This window comes from Ostrea edulis, chromosome 9 (assembly GCF_947568905.1).
Source record: "Ostrea edulis chromosome 9, xbOstEdul1.1, whole genome shotgun sequence".
NCBI classification, from domain to species: domain Eukaryota; kingdom Metazoa; phylum Mollusca; class Bivalvia; order Ostreida; family Ostreidae; genus Ostrea; species Ostrea edulis.
Genome location: NC_079172.1, coordinates 62,271,700 through 62,288,937, shown reverse-complemented (window position 1 = coordinate 62,288,937; position 17,238 = coordinate 62,271,700). Strand labels below are relative to the sequence as shown.

At 35.7% G+C, this 17,238-nt stretch overlaps 1 protein-coding gene across 3 annotated transcripts; it reads left to right on the top strand.

The window, feature by feature from the left end:
- Positions 1 to 13: 13 nt before the first annotated feature.
- Positions 14 to 16,759, top strand: LOC125657567 (eukaryotic translation initiation factor 4E type 2-like). 3 transcript variants are annotated; one of them, XM_056149841.1, is made up of 8 exons: positions 54 to 90; positions 237 to 374; positions 941 to 1,016; positions 10,344 to 10,472; positions 11,546 to 11,650; positions 12,801 to 12,953; positions 15,396 to 15,532; positions 16,266 to 16,759. In XM_056149841.1, the coding sequence occupies exons 2-8, from the start codon at positions 313 to 315 to the stop codon at positions 16,306 to 16,308; spliced, it is 705 nt and encodes a 234-aa protein (XP_056005816.1). In that variant the 5' UTR covers positions 54 to 90; positions 237 to 312; the 3' UTR covers positions 16,309 to 16,759. The 3 variants fall into 3 exon arrangements, with proteins under 3 accessions (XP_056005817.1, XP_056005815.1, XP_056005816.1); XM_056149842.1 differs by lacking the exon at positions 237 to 374 and having other exon boundaries at positions 14 to 90; XM_056149840.1 differs by having other exon boundaries at positions 50 to 374.
- The last annotated feature ends 479 nt before the right edge of the window (positions 16,760 to 17,238 follow it).

Below are 17,238 nucleotides of genomic sequence, written 5' to 3'. Positions count from 1 at the left end.
CGAATCAAAATTTGGTTTACAAAAGCAACTATAAAGTGAAACCGGAAGTAGGATAATAAATATAGAAACCATGAACAACAAATTTGATGCGTGAGTATATTCATTGTTTCCGCTTTCATGTGTTGCTCTACGTTTTTCATATATGCAATAAACAAATTTCAAACGCCTTTATATTAAAAAAAAGTGAAATCTCGATATGAAGAATTAATATCGAAGGATTGATAATTTTGAACAAGGCTATTTGCGTGTGACGTCAGATTTCCGAATTGCCTGGCTGCTTGAACTGGTATCGACACGTGTATTTCTTCAAAAATGCCACAGAAAATAAAGTCCTTTGACGTTTTACGGTCAGCAAATCAAAATATCAAAAATGGGTAGGCTAACGATTTCTTGAAATAGTTTGTGTTCATTCAAATGATGTTTATTTAATTGAAAGTATTCCGGCCATATGTGAAAAAGAAAGAAAAAAATGTTGCTGAACATTGATTTTGTTTTTGCTTTGTAACTGTTTGTTTGTTTTTATTTTCTTTGGTTATTGTTGTTTGTTTATTACAAATATTGATTATATGGTCGTACCAGTACTTTTGAAAGAAAGAATAATTTATATTTTAAAAGGTTTCTTGGGAAGTTATATTTACTGCCAAATTTATCACTTACTTCTGAAGAATTTCCTATTTCTTGATCATATACTATGATCTAGATACAAAATTTTTACTTATGCCCATATAACATAATGCTGTATTGATGGAGAATTTTAGAGATTGGGGGTGTACATTTAAACTGTTAAAAATTTATATATATATTTTTTAAATCTAGACAGTCTGCCTTAATCATGTTAATTCGCTGGACTATGGAAAAAAGAGAAGCAAGTCCGACTTTATATCTATTTTGACTTATGAGACAAATAAGCTGAATTCTGTTTTGGTTTAACAATTTTCAGGTTAAAAACAGAAGACAGTGGTGAGGAAGATAATGAACAAAGAAATGAACTAGAAGATCCTCCACTACCATCACCTGTAAGTTCATTATATACACACAGTGTACGTGTCTCAGACTGTCTATGACAACACCTGTAAGTTAATTATATATACACAGTGTGCGTGTCTCAGACTGTCTATGACAAGACAACACCTGTAAGTTCATTATATATACACAGTGTATGTGTCTCAGACTGTCTATGACAACACCTGTAAGTTCATTATATATACACAGTGTGCGTGTCTCAGACTGTCTATGACAACACCTCTAAGTTAATTATATATACACAGTGTATGTGTCTCAGACTGTCTATGACAACACCTGTAAGTTAATTATATATACACAGTGTACGTGTCTCAGACTGTCTATGACAACACCTGTAAGTTAATTATATATACACAGTGTGCGTGTCTCAGACTGTCTATGACAACACCTGTAAGTTAATTATATATACACAGTGTACGTGTCTCAGACTGTCTATGACAACACCTGTAAGTTAATTATATATACACAGTGTACATGTCTCAGACTGTCTATGACAAGACAAAACCTGTAAGTTAATTATATACACACAGTGTATGTGTCTCAGACTGTCTATGACAACACCTGTAAGTTCATTATATACACACAGTGTACATGTCTCAGACTGTCTATGACAACACCTGTAAGTTAATTATATACACACAGTGTACGTGTCTCAGACTGTCTATGACAACACCTGTAAGTTAATTATATATACACAGTGTGCATGTCTCAGACTGTCTATGACAACACCTGTAAGTTAATTATATATACACAGTGTACGTGTCTCAGACTGTCTATGACAACACCTGTAAGTTAATTATATACACACAGTGTACATGTCTCAGACTGTCTATGACAAGACAAAACCTGTAAGTTAATTATATACACACAGTGTATGTGTCTCAGACTGTCTATGACAACACCTGTAAGTTCATTATATACACACAGTGTATGTGTCTCAGACTGTCTATGACAAGACAAAACCTGTAAGTTATTTATATACACACAGTGTATGTGTCTCAGACTGTCTATGACAACACCTGTAAGTTCATTATATATATACAGTGTGCATGTCTCAGACTGTCTATGACAACACCTGTAAGTTAATTATATATACACAGTGTACATGTCTCAGACTGTCTATGACAACACCTGTAAGTTAATTATATATACACAGTGTACGTGTCTCAGACTGTCTATGACAACACCTGTAAGTTAATTATATACACACAGTGTACGTGTCTCAGACTGTCTATGACAACACCTGTAAGTTAATTATATATACACAGTGTACGTGTCTCAGACTATCTATGACAACACCTGTAAGTTAATTATATATACACAGTGTGCATGTCTCAGACTATCTATGACAACACTTGTAAGTTAATTATATACACACAGTGTACGTGTCTCAGACTGTCTATGACAACACCTGTAAGTTAATTATATACACACAGTGTGCGTGTCTCAGACTGTCTATGACAACACCTGTAAGTTAATTATATACACACAGTGTACGTGTCTCAGACTATCTATGACAACACCTGTAAGTTAATTATATATACACACTGTGAGTGTCTCAGACTGTCTATGACAACACCTGTAAGTTAATTATATATACACAGTGTACGTGTCTCAGACTGTCTATGACAACACCTGTAAGTTAATTATATACACACAGTGTACATGTCTCAGACTGTCTATGACAAGACAAAACCTGTAAGTTAATTATATACACACAGTGTATGTGTCTCAGACTGTCTATGACAACACCTGTAAGTTCATTATATACACACAGTGTATGTGTCTCAGACTGTCTATGACAAGACAAAACCTGTAAGTTATTTATATACACACAGTGTATGTGTCTCAGACTGTCTATGACAACACCTGTAAGTTCATTATATATATACAGTGTGCATGTCTCAGACTGTCTATGACAACACCTGTAAGTTAATTATATATACACAGTGTACATGTCTCAGACTGTCTATGACAACACCTGTAAGTTAATTATATATACACAGTGTACGTGTCTCAGACTGTCTATGACAACACCTGTAAGTTAATTATATACACACAGTGTACGTGTCTCAGACTGTCTATGACAACACCTGTAAGTTAATTATATATACACAGTGTACGTGTCTCAGACTATCTATGACAACACCTGTAAGTTAATTATATATACACAGTGTGCATGTCTCAGACTATCTATGACAACACTTGTAAGTTAATTATATACACACAGTGTACGTGTCTCAGACTGTCTATGACAACACCTGTAAGTTAATTATATACACACAGTGTGCGTGTCTCAGACTGTCTATGACAACACCTGTAAGTTAATTATATACACACAGTGTACGTGTCTCAGACTATCTATGACAACACCTGTAAGTTAATTATATATACACACTGTGAGTGTCTCAGACTGTCTATGACAACACCTGTAAGTTAATTATATATACACAGTGTACGTGTCTCAGACTGTCTATGACAAGACAACATCTGTAAGTTAATTATATACACACAGTGTATGTGTCTCAGACTGTCTATGACAACACCTGTAAGTTAATTATATATACACAGTGTACGTGTCTCAGACTGTCTATGACAACACCTGTAAGTTAATTATATATACACAGTGTGCATGTCTCAGACTGTCTATGACAACACCTGTAAGTTAATTATATATACACAGTGTACGTGTCTCAGACTGTCTATGACAACACCTGTAAGTTCATTATATATACACAGTGTATGTGTCTCAGACTGTCTATGACAACACCTGTAAGTTCATTATATATACACAGTGTATGTGTCTCAGACTGTCTATGACAACACCTGTAAGTTAATTATATATACACATGTGTGCATGTCTCAGACTGTCTATGACAACACCTGTAAGTTAATTATATATACACAGTGTACGTGTCTCAGACTGTTTATGACAAGACAACATCTGTAAGTTCATTATATATACACAGTGTATGTGTCTCAGACTGTCTATGACAACACCTGTAAGTTAATTATATACACACAGTGTACGTGTCTCAGACTGTCTATGACAACACCTGTAAGTTAATTATATATACACAGTGTATGTGTCTCAGACTGTCTATGACAACACCTGTAAGTTAATTATATATACACATGTGTGCATGTCTCAGACTGTCTATGACAACACCTGTAAGTTAATTATATATACACAGTGTATGTGTCTCAGACTGTCTATGACAACACCTGTAAGTTAATTATATACACACAGTGTACATGTCTCAGACTGTCTATGACAAGACAAAACCTGTAAGTTAATTATATACACACAGTGTACGTGTCTCAGACTGTCTATGACAACACCTGTAAGTTAATTATATACACACAGTGTATGTGTCTCAGACTGTCTATGACAACACCTGTAAGTTAATTATATACACACAGTGTATGTGTCTCAGACTGTCTATGACAACACCTGTAAGTTAATTATATACACACAGTGTACGTGTCTCAGACTGTCTATGACAACACCTGTAAGTTAATTATATACACACAGTGTATGTGTCTCAGACTGTCTATGACAACACCTGTAAGTTAATTATATACACACAGTGTACATGTCTCAGACTGTCTATGACAAGACAAAACCTGTAAGTTAATTATATATACACAGTGTACGTGTCTCAGACTGTCTATGACAACACCTGTAAGTTAATTATATACACACAGTGTATGTGTCTCAGACTGTCTATGACAACACCTGTAAGTTAATTATATACACACAGTGTATGTGTCTCAGACTGTCTATGACAACACCTGTAAGTTAATTATATACACACAGTGTACGTGTCTCAGACTGTCTATGACAACACCTGTAAGTTAATTATATATACACAGTGTGCGTGTCTCAGACTGTCTATGACAACACCTGTAAGTTAATTATATATACACAGTGTGCATGTCTCAGACTGTCTATGACAACACCTGTAAGTTAATTATATATACACAGTGTACATGTCTCAGACTGTCTATGACAACACCTGTAAGTTAATTATATATACACAGTGTGCATGTCTCAGACTGTCTATGACAACACCTGTAAGTTAATTATATATACACAGTGTACGTGTCTCAGACTGTCTATGACAACACCTGTAAGTTAATTATATATACACAGTGTACGTGTCTCAGACTATCTATGACAACCCTGTAAGTTAATTATATATACACAGTGTGCGTGTCTCAGACTGTCTATGACAACACCTGTAAGTTAATTATATACACACAGTGTACATGTCTCAGACTGTCTATGACAAGACAAAACCTGTAAGTTAATTATATACACACAGTGTATGTGTCTCAGACTGTCTATGACAACACCTGTAAGTTAATTATATACACACAGTGTGCGTGTCTCAGACTGTCTATGACAGCACCTGTAAGTTAATTATATATACACAGTGTGAGTGTCTCAGACTGTCTATGACAACACCTGTAAGTTAATTATATACACACAGTGTGCGTGTCTCAGACTATCTATGACAACACCTGTAAGTTCATGATATATACACAGTGTATGTGTCTCAGACTGTCTATGACAACACCTGTAAGTTAATTATATACACACAGTGTACGTGTCTCAGACTGTCTATGACAAGACAACACCTGTAAGTTAATTATATATACACAGTGTACGTGTCTCAGACTGTCTATGACAACACCTGTAAGTTAATTATATGCACAGTGTATGTGTCTCAGACTGTCTATGACAAGACAACACCTGTAAGTTAATTATATATACACAGTGTATGTGTCTCAGACTGTCTATGACAACACCTGTAAGTTAATTATATATACACAGTGTGCGTGTCTCAGACTGTCTATGACAACACCTGTAAGTTAATTATATACACACAGTGTATGTGTCTCAGACTGTCTATGACAACACCTGTAAGTTAATTATATACACACAGTGTATGTGTCTCAGACTGTCTATGACAACACCTGTAAGTTCATTATATATACACAGTGTACGTGTCTCAGACTGTCTATGACAACACCTGTAAGTTAATTATATACACACAGTGTATGTGTCTCAGACTGTCTATGACAACACCTGTAAGTTAATTATATACACACAGTGTATGTGTCTCAGACTGTCTATGACAACACCTGTAAGTTAATTATATACACACAGTGTATGTGTCTCAGACTGTCTATGACAACACCTGTAAGTTAATTATATACACACAGTGTATGTGTCTCAGACTGTCTATGACAACACCTGTAAGTTAATTATATACACACAGTGTACGTGTCTCAGACTGTCTATGACAACACCTGTAAGTTAATTATATACACACAGTGTATGTGTCTCAGACTGTCTATGACAACACCTGTAAGTTAATTATATATACACAGTGTACGTGTCTCAGACTGTCTATGACAACACCTGTAAGTTAATTATATATACACAGTGTACGTGTCTCAGACTGTCTATGACAACACCTGTAAGTTAATTATATACACACGGTGTACGTGTCTCAGACTGTCTATGACAACACCTGTAAGTTAATTATATATACACGGTGTACGTGTCTCAGACTGTCTATGACAACACCTGTAAGTTAATTATATACACACAGTGTGCGTGTCTCAGACTGTCTATGACAACACCTGTAAGTTAATTATATACACACAGTGTGCGTGTCTCAGACTGTCTATGACAACACCTGTAAGTTCATTATATATACACAGTGTGCGTGTCTCAGACTGTCTATGACAACACCTGTAAGTTAATTATATATACACAGTGTATGTGTCTCAGACTGTCTATGACAACACCTGTAAGCAGGGCTGTGCAATAATATTGATATTCCGGTGTATTGCGATTCGTTGTTAAAAAATATCGTATTGCGATACGTTTTTCAAATACCGATATACCGGCAAAATATAATCGGGCTTGGGATTTAGTTACGAGCTAGGGATTCATAAAATTAAATACAGTAAAGATGTCAGAGGAAACGTTGGTCAACTTTGTAATCGTGCGAAATAAACGTGCAAAAGCTAATACATAAATGCATTTTGGGTTCAAGAAAGACTAAAAGACGAACGAAATAGACAGGTCTGTCGCCGTTTGCAGATTATGTAACGCAGAAGTCAAATACGTAGGGGGACAGTCGGACCGGGACAACGAATATGTTGCATCACATGTAGATGGAATGTTCTATCGTTAAAGTAATAACGTCGTACGGACCCCGCTTTAACAATAGAATGCATCCCATATACCAGCAATGTAGCAAAATAAAAATTGCACTCAGTACATGTTTCGGTAAAATCAAGTCACATATCATTGATATACAATCTAAGAAGTTACTTTCACAACTGACTCACCATTAATTTCATTTTAACTAGAGTAGAAAGACAACTAAAACCAACGAGTTTGAATTTCGCTGTGTACAGCTTCCATTTTACCGGAACTTGTCATTGCGTAAGCAAACAGCTTCCATATATGGAGATATGTCCTTTTATCTCTTGTAGTTGTCATTACATTCCATGTTTTTGTTTCAATTTAGGAAAATGTGTCATTATAAGTCAACTGCCAAAGTGCAGATTATGTATAATCACAGGTACCTGGATTTCTGTCAATAAGTCGCTCAATAAACCCAAAGATTGAAAATCCTGCCCACTCTATTTAACTTTTGTTCGAACGATACAATGTTTATGAATCTTTATTTTTTGTTCATGTTTATTTTCAATGAAATCTGGTTAACATGCAAGAACTTTTGTTATTTATCATAGGTACATGCATGTACATTCTGTATGAAAAAGTGAAGATAACGAACAGTGATGAATATAATGGAAGGTCGATGAAATAATACATCTCAAATTATTATTGAAAATATTGCAATACACCAATATTTATTGCAATACAATTTAGAATATTGCAATATATCGCAATACGAAATTTCCAGCCAATACCCATCCCTACCTTAAGTTCATTATATACATACAGTGTATGTGTCTCAGACTGTCTTTGACAACACCTGTAAGTTAATTATGTATAATTTTATATATATATATATATATATATTAAAAGAAATAGAATAAACAGTACACAAAGTTAAAAATTTAACGCAAGCGCTTTCATTTTATAATCCTCAGGCGTTACATTTTAAAATTTTAAAAACTATTTTAAAATGTAACGCCTGAGGATTATAAAATGAAAGCGCTTGCGTTAAATTTTTAACTTTGTGTACTGTTTATTCTATTTCTTTTAATATTTTATACCGGACACTGTGATTTTTTTTAAAAACACAATTTGGATATATATATATATATATATATATATATATATATATATATATATATATATATACACAGTGTATGTGTCTCAGACTGTCTATGACAACACCTGTAAGTTCATTATATATACCCAGTGTACGTGTCTCAGACTGTCTATGACAACACCTGTAAGTTAATTATATATACACAGTGTGCGTGTCTCAGACTGTCTATGACAACACCTGTAAATTAATTATATATACACAGTGTGCGTGTCTCAGACTGTCTATGACAACACCTGTAAGTTAATTATATATACACAGTGTACGTGTCTCAGACTGTCTATGACAACACCTGTAAGTTAATTATATACACACAGTGTACGTGTCTCAGACTGTCTATGACAACACCTGTAAATTAATTATATATACACAGTGTATGTGTCTCAGACTGTCTATGACAACACCTGTAAGTTAATTATATACACACAGTGTATGTGTCTCAGACTGTCTTTGACAACACCTGTAAGTTTATTATATATACACAGTGTGCGTGTCTCAGACTGTCTATGACAACACCTGTAAGTTAATTATATACACACAGTGTACGTGTCTCAGACTGTCTATGACAACACCTGTAAATTAATTATATACACACAGTGTATGTGTCTCAGACTGTCTTTGACAACACCTGTAAGTTAATTATATACACACAGTGTATGTGTCTCAGACTGTCTATGACAACACCTGTAAGTTAATTATATACACACAGTGTACGTGTCTCAGACTGTCTATGACAACACCTGTAAATTAATTATATATACACAGTGTACGTGTCTCAGACTGTCTATGACAACACCTGTAAGTTAATTATATATACACAGTGTATGTGTCTCAGACTGTCTATGACAACACCTGTAAGTTAATTATATATACACAGTGTGCGTGTCTCAGACTGTCTATGACAACACCTGTAAGTTAATTATATACACACAGTGTACGTGTCTCAGACTGTCTATGACAACACCTGTAAATTAATTATATATACACAGTGTATGTGTCTCAGACTGTCTATGACAACACCTGTAAGTTAATTATATATACACAGTGTACGTGTCTCAGACTGTCTATGACAACACCTGTAAGTTAATTATATACACACAGTGTACGTGTCTCAGACTGTCTATGACAACACCTGTAAGTTAATTATATACACACAGTGTACGTGTCTCAGACTGTCTATGACAACACCTGTAAATTAATTATATACACACAGTGTATGTGTCTCAGACTGTCTTTGACAACACCTGTAAGTTTATTATATATACACAGTGTGCGTGTCTCAGACTGTCTATGACAACACCTGTAAGTTAATTATATATACACAGTGTGCGTGTCTCAGACTGTCTATGACAACACCTGTAAGTTCATTATATATACACAGTGTGCGTGTCTCAGACTGTCTATGGCAAGACAACACCTGTGAATTAATTATATGTGTGACTGTCCAGGGTTTTTATAAGGTCTTGATCTCAATGGCCTGGGTTTATTCAGTTGGAAAAATTAGCAACATTTCCTTGAAATCGGGGAAAGTTTATCATCGATAAAAGAAGTAGGGAGAAAACCAAACCAGTGCATTAAGAAGTAGTTGGTCTTCTTCTGACTTACATTTTTGTCAAATCCTTAACAAATTAGGTTGGTTTTTTTTGGGGGGGGGGGGGGGTTACAATTTTGAAGCTAAAATTGTCATCTGTGGATTTGTGATGATTTATGAACAATAAGACTACCATGCTTTGATTTGTTTTCATTGTTTGGAAATTTTAAAAGCAAAAATTTGGGAAAATACTCACTTTTTAATATTGGGAATGGGGCCTTATTTCAGCCCCCTACTGACCCTTAAAAAATTCCCATTGTCTCAGACTGTTTATTTACATCTTAGACTATAAAGTGTATTTGGAAAATCTTTCCATTTTTCACTCTTCATATGATACATGTGTCTCTCTGTAACAGCCCATACTATCATGGGAATATTTGTATTGTCTGGATGTCTGTTCACAGAAGCCGGGCCCAGGGGAACATCCTCTGCAGTTTAACTACTCGCTGTGGTTTTCCAGGAAATCCCCAGGGAAGCACTCCACAGCAACAAGTTACGACCAAAATCTGAAACTTGTGGGAACTTTCGCATCAGTAAGTAACAATGCAGGTGATACTGAATATTTTCTCAGAGACTCTCATGTTCATGTGTCCGGTGACCTCCAATAGAAATTTGGAATCCCTGTGAACATGCAGATGTTATTTGTTTGAGCAGAATATTCAATGTGGCTGAAATGTCACTTGTTGATATTGATCTATGTAGCCAAGGCATCAAAATGTGGAACTGCAGTCACATGCTTTTCAAAACAGTGTATAATCAGTGAAAATTTTGCATTCCTAATCCTTTGATTTTCAAATTTTCATGAAAATTTAAAACAAATGTTTTATCAAGCCGGAAATTGAAAGTATTTGGTGCCTGAATATACTGCTTTTTATACATTTTAATTGAAGTTCGTGTAAGCTTGTGTGTTAGAATTAACTTGTGAGGACTGCTTCTGAGTGATTAAACATCAGCCCAAATAGATTTCTACAGATTTAATTCCACTGTCATCTGTATTTTACACAGATTTATAAGACAGGCTGTCACCTGTATTTTACACAGATTGATAAGACAGGCTGTCATCTGTATTTTACACAGATTTATAAGACAGGCTGGTGATTTCAGGATAGACTGTCTTTGTTTAGCAAAATGTAGAAAAACTTATTACATATTTAAGAAATGAATTTTATTTTTGAGGGTATGAATTGTAATGCTTTCCACCAACATATTTATTGAAGTGCAGTATCAAAGAAATTTATGAAATTTATATTCCGTTTTCATTTCTGTTGGAGAATTCCCAGACATTTAAATAGTTGTACTAATCTTTATTATTTCTGTCGGAGAATTCCCAGACATTTGAATAGTTGTACTAAACTTTATTATCAAAATTCATATGAACATTGTTCAAACTCATAAGGAAATGGCTATCATTTCAATAGGTAAAGATATCTAAAGCAAAACATTGGAAAAGTAAACATAATGAATTTTTATGAAACAAACTTTCATTGGTTGTATTTGGTTATAACTGTGTTTTAATTTGGGGATAAATTACGAAAGCCTTGTTGAAGCATCTTTTACTCCATTTACCTGTTGATGTAACGGTTAGTATACAAAGACTGTATTTCAGGTGGAGCAGTTCTGGAAGTACTATGCACATATTGTTCGTCCCAGCGATTTAACGGGTCACAGCGACTATCATCTATTTAAGGAAGGAATACGCCCGATGTGGGAGGTATATCTTAGTATTGTAAAAACTAAAGTACTCTGTCTTCCGGATTAGTCGGTACTGTACTTGTACTTAAACATGGCAATATAATTCAAAAATACTGTAAATTTATGACTCTTGTTTTATATATATTTATGCCCCCCTTCAAAGAAGAGGGACATATTGCTTTGCACCTGTCGGTCGGTATGTATGTTGGTCAATAAAACACATGTTGTCTGCTCAATATCTGCAGAACCATGATATCGTAATGATATTTCATGTTTGGGTTGATTATGTGTAGAAGAGGACCCCTATTGATTTGGAGGTCAAAAGATCAAGGGTCAATTTACTCTAAACATGAAAATATTGTTCGCCCATTATCTTAAGAACCCTGAACCTAACCCAGACATCAAACACTGGTACAGCCTAAAGAGTACATGACCTCTATTGATTTTGAGGTCACATGGTCAAAGATCACGGGTCAAACTGGACATAGGAAGATGCTGTCTGCTCAATATCTTGATACCCCTTTGCTTGACAGACATCAAACTTGGTACACTGATACATCCTAAGGAGTAGATGACCTGTATTGATTTTTTGGTCACATGGTCAAGGGTCAAACTGAACATGGGACGATATTGTCTGCTCCATATTTTGAGAACCCTTTGTTTGAAAGACATCAAACTTGGTACACTGGTACATTCTAAGGAGTAGATGACCCCTATTTTGGGTTCACATGGTCAAAGGTTAAGAGTCAAACTGGACACAGTAATATATTGTCTCCTATATTTGAAGAATTATATGCTTGATTGACACCAAATTTGGTATATTGGTACATCCTAAGGTGTAGATGACCCCTGTTGATTTTTAGATCACATGGTCAAAATCCAGGGATCAATCCACTCTGGACATAGGAAGATGTTGTCTGCTCAATATCTTGAATTGTTTGGCACTACTTTCAATGAAGTGATTCATGTGGTTAACCCTTTTCAATTTTGCACCACTGGGGGCATATATGTTTTTATAAACATTTCTTGTTAGAAATTAGAACACACTTCCAGGTAGCTCAGAAGACTGTTGATATGTTTCATAGTAAAAATATAGATGCTTTGGTCATTGTGGAAGTTTAATTGATAATGATTTAAAAAAGATCCTGTAAATTATTTGCCAATTTTAGGATACAGCAAATAACAAGGGAGGTAAATGGATTGTACGGCTAAAGAAAGGTCTGGCCTCACGGTGCTGGGAGAATCTGATACTGGCCATGCTGGGCGAGCAGTTTATGGTGGGAGAGGAAATCTGTGGAGCGGTCATTTCAATCCGGTATCAGGTAAGGAAGAAATCTTTCAAGCGGTCATTTCAATCTGGTATCGGGTAAGGAAGAAATCTGTGGAGTGGTCATTTCAATCAGGTAAGAGAAGAAATCTATGGAGTGGTCATTTCCATCTGGTATCGGGTAAAGAAGAAATCTGTGGAGTGGTCATTTCCATCTGGTATCGGGTAAGGAAGAAATCTGTGGAGTGGTCATTTCCATCTGGTATCGGGTAAGGAAGAAATCTGTGGAGTGGTCATTTCCATCTGGTATCGGGTAAGGAAGAAATCTGTGGAGTGGTCATTTCCATCTGGTATCGGGTAAGGAAGAAATCTGTGGAGTGGTCATTTCCATCTGGTATCGGGTAAGGAAGAAATCTGTGGAGTGGTCATTTCAGTCCTGTATCTGGTAAGGAAGAAATCTGTGGAGCAGTCATTTCGGTCTGATATCAGGTAGGAGTATTATACCTATGAATTCCCTTTTTATGTCTCCACATGCAGCTAAACCAATAACTATTAATAAAATCTATGACCCTTAAAATATGCTTTGAAGTCAAGAAATTGTTTTAAAAGCATAAATTTGGAAATTATTAGAAAAATTTTCTCAGATCAGTCAGGAGTCATTCATGTGAATATCAAAATCTTCCAATCTAAATACTTTAAGTTTTCTTGCATACTGTATAGAGATCAGTTTTGTCATTTCAATGATTTCCAAAAAACGAAAAAGTTTCAGTGTTTTCTTAATTAGATATTAGGAGTAAAGCAGCACAAATCGAGTTACTACCAGTATAGTCCTGTGTGGATCCGGGTTAGAATAGGTCCTTAGTACCCCTTGCTTGTCGTAGAAGGTGACTAAATGGGACAGTCCTTCGGATGAGACCGCAAAAACCGAGGTCCTGTGTCACAGCAGGTGTGGCATGATAAAGATCCCTCCCCACTCAAAGGCCATAAGCACCGAGCATACGCCTAAATTTTACAGCCCTTCACCGGCAATGGTGACGTCTCCATATGAGTGAAATATTCTCGAGAGGGACGTTAAACAAAAATGAATCAGCCACCAGTACAGCACATGATTAAAACAGAACCCAACAAGTCTCCCTGTAGTTAAATAGCACATGATTAAAACAGAACCCAACAAGTCTCCCTGTAGTTAAATAGCACATGATTAAAACAGAACCCAACAAGTCTCCCTGTAGTTAAATAGCACATGATTCGAACTCGACAAGTCTCCCTATAGTTAAATAGCACATGATTAGAACTCGACAAGTCTCCCTATAGTTAAATAGCACATGATTCGAACTCGACAAGTCTCCCTGTAGTTAAATAGCACATGATTCGAACTCGACAAGTCTCCCTATAGTTAAATAGCACATGATTAAAACAGAACCCAACAAGTCTCCCTGTAGTTAAATAGCACATGATTAAAACAGAACCCAACAAGTCTCCCTGTAGTTAAATAGCACATGATTAAAACAGAACCCAACAAGTCTCCCTATAGTTAAATAGCACATGATTAAAACAGAACTCGACAAATCTCTCTGTAGTTAAATAGCACATGATTAGAACTCGACAAGTCTCCCTGTAGTTAAATAGCACAAGATCAGAACTCAACAAGTCTCCCTATAGTTAAATAGCACATGATTAGAACTCGACAAGTCTCTGTAGTTAAATAGCACAAGATTAGAACTCGACAAGTCTCCCTGTAGTTAAATAGCACAAGATTAGAACTCGACAAGTCTCTCTGTAGTTAAATAGCACAAGATCAGAACTCAACAAGTCTCCCTATAGTTAAATAGCACATGATTAGAACTCGATAAGTCTCCCTATAGTTAAATAGCACATGATTATAACTCAAAAAGTCTCCCTGTAATTAAATAGCACAAGATTAGAACTCGACAAGTTTCTCTGTAGTTAAATAGCACAAGATCAGAACTCAACAAGTCTCCCTATAGTTAAATAGCACATGATTAGAACTCTACAAGTCTCTCTGTAGTTAAATAGCACAATATTAGAACTCAACAAGTCTCCCTGTAATTAAATAGCACAAGATTAGAACTCAACAAGTCTCCCTGTAGTTAAATAGCACAAGATTAGAACTCAAAAGTCTCTCTGTAGTTAAATAGCACAAGATTAGAACTCAACAAGTCTCTGTAGTTAAATAGCACATGATCAGAACAGAACCCAACAAGTCTCCCTATAGTTAAATAGCACATGATCAGAACAGAAGTGATCATGTCTCCAGGTAGTTATTTGTCAGATGTGTTATTAGTGAAAAAAATGAAAAATATTCATTCTTATGAAAATCATTGAAAACTCTAGCTTAACAGAATTAGTTGTATTAAATTTTCTGCTAGTTGTAAGTTTTAAAAGTTCCACAAAAACTGTAGGCAAGATTGTTCATGAAAGATTCCTTTAATTTTGTGGGGAGTATTTCTAATTCCGGTGATCCGGTGTTTTGTAGGAGGACATTTTGTCTCTGTGGAACAGGACAGCCTGTGATCAACAGACAACATCCAGAATCCGAGACACACTGAAGAGAGTCCTCAACCTACCGCCCAACACCATCATGGAATACAAGACACACACCGACAGCATCAAGTAAGGATTTAGTAAGGCAGGGGCTGCCCATCAAGACAGGGGCTGCCCATCAAGTAAAACAAGGGCTGCCCATCAAGAAAGGGGCTGCCCATCAAGTAAGACAGGGGCTGTTCATCAAGACAGGGGCTGTCCATCAAATTATGGAAAGCAAAGGGGACATTGAGAGAGAAATAGTGAAAACAAAGGGGACATTGAGAGAGAATAGGGAAAGGAAAGGGGCCATTGATAGGGAAATAGTGAAAGGAAAGGGGCCATTGATAGGGAAATAGTGAAAGCAAAGGGGACATTGATAGGAAAATAGTGAAAGAAAAGAAGACATTGAGAGAGAAATTGGGAAAGCAAAGGGGCCATTGAGAGAGAAATAGGGAAAGCAAAGGCAAAGGGGACATTGAGGGGGGAAAGTGAAAGCAAAGGAGACATTAAGAGAGAAATAGAGAAAGCAAATGGGACACTGAGAGAGAAATAGGGAAGGCAAAGGGGACATTGAGGGGGAAATAGGGAAAGCAAAGGGGCCATTGAGGGGGAAATGAGTAGAATGTTGTCCATGAGAGGGTGTGGGTTTAAAATGGAGTAGGATTTCGATATGTGAAACATGTGACAAAATCGGTATATTAAGAGATACTTATTTAAAATTGAAAAGTTCATTTTTGACAAAGTACTTGCAAATGCAAATATCTTCCCTCACTATTCACTATTGCCAGCTTGTACAAGACAAATATTCTTATTTTTTCAGGGACAATTCAAGCTTTAGGAATACAGATATTTTCATGAGGTGACAACAGAACAAACAGAGACAAGAAAACTTTACATCCAAGACCAGGTTCAGGAGCAGCACTTTGTGTTCAGAATAGACGAGAATTTATTTTCCAACAGTTGTGAAATGGAAGAAGACAAGAGGATCGATTATCCTTTCAAATATTTACGACATGAATTCTAAATTGGACAATGACAAAGTGTATATTTTTAATTTCAAATTAAAAAGAAACTTTCCTTGACAATTGGAATGAAAGATCAGACAATCCTTAGGTTCTTGTTGCCTACAGTATGTACTGAGGGTATATTTTCTATTTGATAATGTCCATAGATTAAGGTTTGGAACAAGTACAGAGCTTGCTTAAAGTTGAATATGTTTCAAATATGTTTATTTCATTGTATTAAAAATGTGAAAGTTAAAAAAATTGTTTATTTAATACTTGTACATGTTTTTAAAAAAAAAATTGAAAATTTCCCTTTAGTTCTATTTTTAGCTCTTCTGATCCGAAGGCTCAAAGAGCTAATCATATGACCATGTATGTGTGGTGTGCGTCAGCTTTTTGGAAAAAGGGCTATATCTTAAGAACCCCTAGGCCAATTTTTGTCAAATTTGTCACAGGGTATCCTTGGCCCAAAGTCTTTCATTTGTACTAAAACTAGGGTTGTGACCCTTTAACAGGGGGAGATAATTAGGAAAATGCAAACAAAAGAAGTGGTTGCTAAAAAATCTTCTCAAGAACCACTGGCCAAATTATCACTAAACTTATGCATAAGGATGAGGATAGGTTGTAGATAAAAAATTGTTCAAGGCATCGTCCTGGGGCAAAGGGTGTGGTCTCAAGGTCACTTCAATGTTGACCTTAAATTTTGTTTTGTTAAAACTTTGATATTTTGCTTAGTATAAGGACTAGGATCATCAAATTTTGTCAGTTGATGCATCTCATGTTGTCTCA

Excerpts from the sequence above, each read along its gene's own strand:
- LOC125657567 (XM_056149840.1), top strand. The coding sequence starts at position 313 with ATGCCACAGAAAATAAAGTCCTTTGACGTTTTACGGTCAGCAAATCAA. Across the intron at positions 11,651-12,800 it reads GAATACGCCCGATGTGGGAG|GATACAGCAAATAACAAGGG; the intron begins GTATATCTTAGT and ends TGCCAATTTTAG. Across the intron at positions 15,533-16,265 it reads ACACACACCGACAGCATCAA|GGACAATTCAAGCTTTAGGA; the intron begins GTAAGGATTTAG and ends TTATTTTTTCAG.